Source organism: Austrofundulus limnaeus, unplaced genomic scaffold, assembly GCF_001266775.1.
Source record: "Austrofundulus limnaeus strain Quisiro unplaced genomic scaffold, Austrofundulus_limnaeus-1.0 Scaffold20, whole genome shotgun sequence".
Classification (NCBI taxonomy): Eukaryota; Metazoa; Chordata; class Actinopteri; order Cyprinodontiformes; family Rivulidae; genus Austrofundulus; species Austrofundulus limnaeus.
Window position 1 is genome coordinate 3471568 of NW_013952422.1, and position 4765 is coordinate 3476332.

The 4765-nt window shown below is 38.6% G+C and overlaps 1 protein-coding gene across 7 annotated transcripts in view; it reads left to right on the forward strand.

Moving 5' to 3' along the window:
- The window catches only part of rimbp2a (RIMS binding protein 2a), an 84685-nt gene that overhangs the window by 12994 nt on the left and 66926 nt on the right, over positions 1-4765 (forward strand). For all 7 annotated transcript variants that reach the window (XM_014003915.1, XM_014003917.1, XM_014003911.1 and 4 more), the window contains one exon: positions 1054-1200. In XM_014003915.1, coding sequence (XP_013859369.1) covers positions 1054-1200 — 147 coding nt within the window. The remainder of the gene's footprint in view (positions 1-1053; positions 1201-4765) is intronic.

The following is a 4765-nucleotide window of genomic DNA, read 5'->3' on the forward strand; positions in this document are numbered from 1 at the left end:
ATTACAAATAACTTCATTTCTGGACATTTATGGTTTGATTTCTTTGTATGTATGGATCACTTGGGTTGTTACCAACATCTGATGAAAATTTCTTGTCATTAGCACCTCTAGTAATATATTTACTGAGAAAAATGGTGACGTGTTCAATACTTATTTTACCTGCTGTAAGTTGGCATCAGCAAAGGATGGTGGCTAAATTTCAATTTCAGTCATAAACCAAACAAAAATTTATCCAAACTGACAGAGTGTTTTAATTTCAAGAGGCTTGCTTTTGCCTCAACCAAACACTGTCAGTCAGAGGATTTATGCAGATAAATCCTCTGGCATCAAGCTGAAGGCTGATATCATAACAGTTCACTTACAATCAGTGCAAATAAAACCAAATGTTTCATYTTAATATACAATTTTTTTGTCATTCATGCTTGATGACTGTTTGAAAAAGTGAAGAAATTATCTTCAGTGCTCAAAAAAAGTCCTGCAGCCTGCATTTTAGTGATATAAATAGTTTGGTCTACTGTGAGAGCATGGTTTTTGTTACCAATAAAAATTCCAAGCCCTGGAAAATCATAGGTAAATATTATTGAGACTTAAAACTTGTAGCAGAAACAACAGCTTCTTTTTGGAGTTAAATTCATTTCCTGCTCCATAAGATGGAACTGCACCTCCTAAGGCAAGATTAACAACTAATTAAGCTTTTATTTAGCTCAAGTTGTTCATTTCGGAGTATGGATGGTCCTCTACTTTTCTGGAATTTCAATCTTTCCACATATTTTTGAACAGGAAGCGGAGGAAGCCCATTTCTGCAAATGCCATCCCAAATGACCATTCGATTTACATCCTAAATTCATAGTTCAACTATGTTACAAGTTCATAAGTTTTATAGATTTATTTATAATCTCTGAGAGTGTATAGGTCTCATATCTGGTGATGACAAATGTTCCTAAGTGTGTTAACATGCTAATATCTGTGGTTTGTTCTGGCCTGTGGTGTAACTCTGAATAAAAGCGAGTTCAACAAAACATTTGTGACTTTCCTCTTGTTTTTGTCTTTCAGTCTAAATACGATGTTTCCTCTCAACAAGCTGCAGGACACTTTACAACCTGTAATGTGAACCACTTTCGATTGCTGGAGGAGAAGAACCAAGCTCTGAAGCATGAAGTAGCCACTCTACGCCAGGAGAAACAACACTATAGGAAACTGGTACACCTGCTTCTTTCATCTTCTAAGTTCAGTCAGTGCCTTATGAGCTTGACACATGGGTGGGGAAYATCGCTCCCTCTCCAGGCATTTCCTACAAAACTTGTGTGATGAGGCGACAATCGCTTGTCTGGAGGAAGGCAAGCGACAGGGAAAATTTGTTCATGCAAAATTTCGAGCTCGTACACAAAGACGTTCAGAAGTGGGTTTGTGGTGCGATACTAGAGAAAGTTGAAAAATGTTTTGTCGCTGTCGCATGACACGACAACTAGTTAGCAAGGGTTTCATGGACCCACCAATGAGTGGAAAGTCTGCTGCACACTGCTGTCAGCAACCACTTTCAACATGGAGGAAAACATTATTTTAGTTTTGTCTTCTTAAAATAAAATAAAAAATACAAATATAAAATAGGAAAATCACATACTACTTTGAAGATGTCAAAATCCCTCCAATTTCATGAACAATCAAATTCTCCGTATTGGTAGCAATAAGCATTCACTTTCAGCCATTCAGTTTTTTGCTAACCGCCAATAAAATCTACAAGAAGAAGAAGAACCAATCAAATTTCTTGAAAACAAGCGACTTGATTCACAATGCTGTCATCGCGATCATGTTCTGTGTTGGTTTTCACACCGGTGGTGATGACTGCCATCTGTCTCAGGTCGCTCCCCATGTGTCCAGCCCATTACAATACAACACAATCCGTCACAACATGATACATAATGACATGATATGAAACAATACAATACATATAATGCATTACAATGCAATAAGACACAATAAAATGCTTCACAATATGTTACAATACTATCAATACGTTGTACTCTATGTATGAGGATATTTATGCTAAACTTTACAAAAAAACTGAAAAAAACTGATGCAAACAAACAAATGTAATGTATATGAAGATAGGCTCATTTAAACTCTCTTAACTTTTTTTACAGTTACATCTGGACAAATAACTTTAGACTTATTTATTGACTTGGCGCATTAAGGGAAATGGTACACATGCAGTATTACCAGCCTTTTGGTCTTTTTCTCCGTCTTCTGTTCTTTAAGGAGAACGCTGTAATGTGGTGACTCATGTGCACCCACAGTGTGCTTTCTTCACTCGGTGCTGCTTATGCAGACGTGTGGGCAGGTATGGTGTGTAGTTTAACGTGGTGTATGCACAAGAGCAGCCTGTGTTAAGGAATATATTACGGAGTGTTTTTTTTTCACAGCGCTGTGGATGTTTTTGTTAACACGGCATGGACATGCATTTGTTTGTTTAGCTAATTTGTCCTTTTGAGGACTCTTCATGTGGTCTTAGATGGCTACAGGTGTGTGAGTCACCGTCTTGGCAACATGCCCATTTGAAAGCATGTGGACATCCTGCCAGGAAGTAGTCGACAGACCATAATAGGTGCTTCTGTTTGAGGCACCATGCACCTAATTTTATATTTAGTAAAACAGAGCAATGCGTACGCACACCTTTACTGGCTTTGGTTAAAAGAGTCTGCCACATGGAAATACACAGAATTCCCCTTGTGTTGCTTCAAACTAAAAAAAAAAAAAAAAATAACATTTTTTTTGTCTTTCACTTTACTGATATATCTCTCTCTTGCTTTCTATAGCTACAGGTTACTGTTATCTTTACTCATTTAAGTCACTAAAACTTTTCTTTAGTAATGATGCAGTTCATGGCAGTCTGAGTAATTTCGCCCAACTTGGAGCAACATCAGCCTGCATCATTTTCCAAAAATATTTTCTGTATATTTTCCATTATGGGAGATAGCTTCAGGAGACAGTTCAAACGAGGTCCCGGCAGACTTTTCGCTCTGACTGCTAACAGCTAAACCCACACTGACTGCATCATTCTCATTTATGCAAAGCCAGAGTCAGCTATGGATCAGTTAGACTGAGAGAAGCTCAGAGATGGGGCTGGTTCATTCTAGCATATTTGCTTAAGCAGCTGTGGTTTGGGGGCTTAGACTTCCTGAGGGCAATGAAAGAAAGGACCAAAACAAGCTGAGCTTGGCTTTATTTTCTATCATTTTTGGAGTTTCGTGATGACCCTATTTTGATATGTAAAATAAATAAGTTAATTTATTAAAAAGCTATGCTGCATTTTCAGCAATTCTTAATAACCAGGAAAATGGTAATGGGCTACAGGTGAAGTCAGAGGAGGTGTAGTTGGAAATTTGAATTAAACAAACCCTAGATTTTGTTCCATGGCCATGACTATCCTTACTGTGGAACAGTGGACCAGATCTTCACCCTTGTGGAGATGTGGGATACAGTGAGAGTATGGAGTACCGGGGGCTCTTTTAAGGGGTACTTTGTCCCTGAATAACCAAAGTGAGAGCCATGTCCGGTCAAAGTCAAACTTGTTCTGGGTGCAGGGTGGACTTGTTCAGGGATGCTTTTTCTCTCTGATCCTGTTTGGGGTGTTCGTAAACAGGATCTCAAGGCACTGACCTGGAGAGGAGGGTGTCAGGTTTGGCAACTTCAGCAACCTAATTTCTGCTTTTTGCAGAAGCTGGGGCTCATTATGGGTTGGGAATGAGTCTGTTTAAAACTGAGGGGTTCAAGTATCGGAGTGTTCTGTTGGAATTGAACAGGAGATTGACTGATGGATCGGGGGCTTGCTCGCAGTAATGAGGTACCTGCTTGCTGTGTTCAAAAAGGAATTCAGTCTTGATTTATTGTTCCACCAACATTTTAAACTTAACGTTTGGACACAAGGAATGGGTAATGATCAAAAGAACAAGATCCCAGGTACAAGCAGTTAAAATGGGCTTTTTACGTGTAGCTGGACTCAACCTAAAATCCAGGGTGAGGAGTTTAATCATCCAGATGGAGCTTATTTAGAGTCTCTACTCTTTTGCATCAAAAGTGGTCAGCTCAGGTCTTTCATCCAGCTGATTAGGATGCCACCTGGGCTTTTCCCCCTGGAGACCCTCTGGTCCCGTCCCACTGGGAGAAGACCTATTTTAATGTACAGCTTCAAAATGAGCATTGTAATTTTTTTAATTCACAGCTTGCATTCTCACCTCAGTGGCGTCACGTTGACACTTTGTTCTATGTTTACTTGGCATTATGACGGCAAACCCAAAAACATTTCTAAAGCAAGTAGATCTGTAGGCTAGCATGGTGTTATGTGTAGATTCTGTCTCCTTCCAAGATTTTTATATTCATTTCATCACAAGGTAATATTTTGCAGTTTGGTTGGAAGTTTTTGCATTAAAGTTTCTTTCTAGAGATGATTGTGCAGATTGAGTTTCAGTGATAACTGCATGTGTTTTACTGAGAACTCGCTTGGACTTTTTCAGCCTGTTGTTGTTGTATTTTTATTTATTAAAGGGCCAATATTATGTTTCTCAGGCATATATTTAAATACTATACAATAATAAAGTATCTGTGTCACCTTTAGTTGTTATTAAAATGCTGTTTTTATGTTTAGATAGAAAATAAACTTATCTTCTCATCACTTCCTCTTCTAAACGCCTTGAAATTGGCCTCTGTCTCTTTGAGAACCACATTCCATTTCTGTCCTGCCCATTACAGCACACGAAGGGTCTTACAG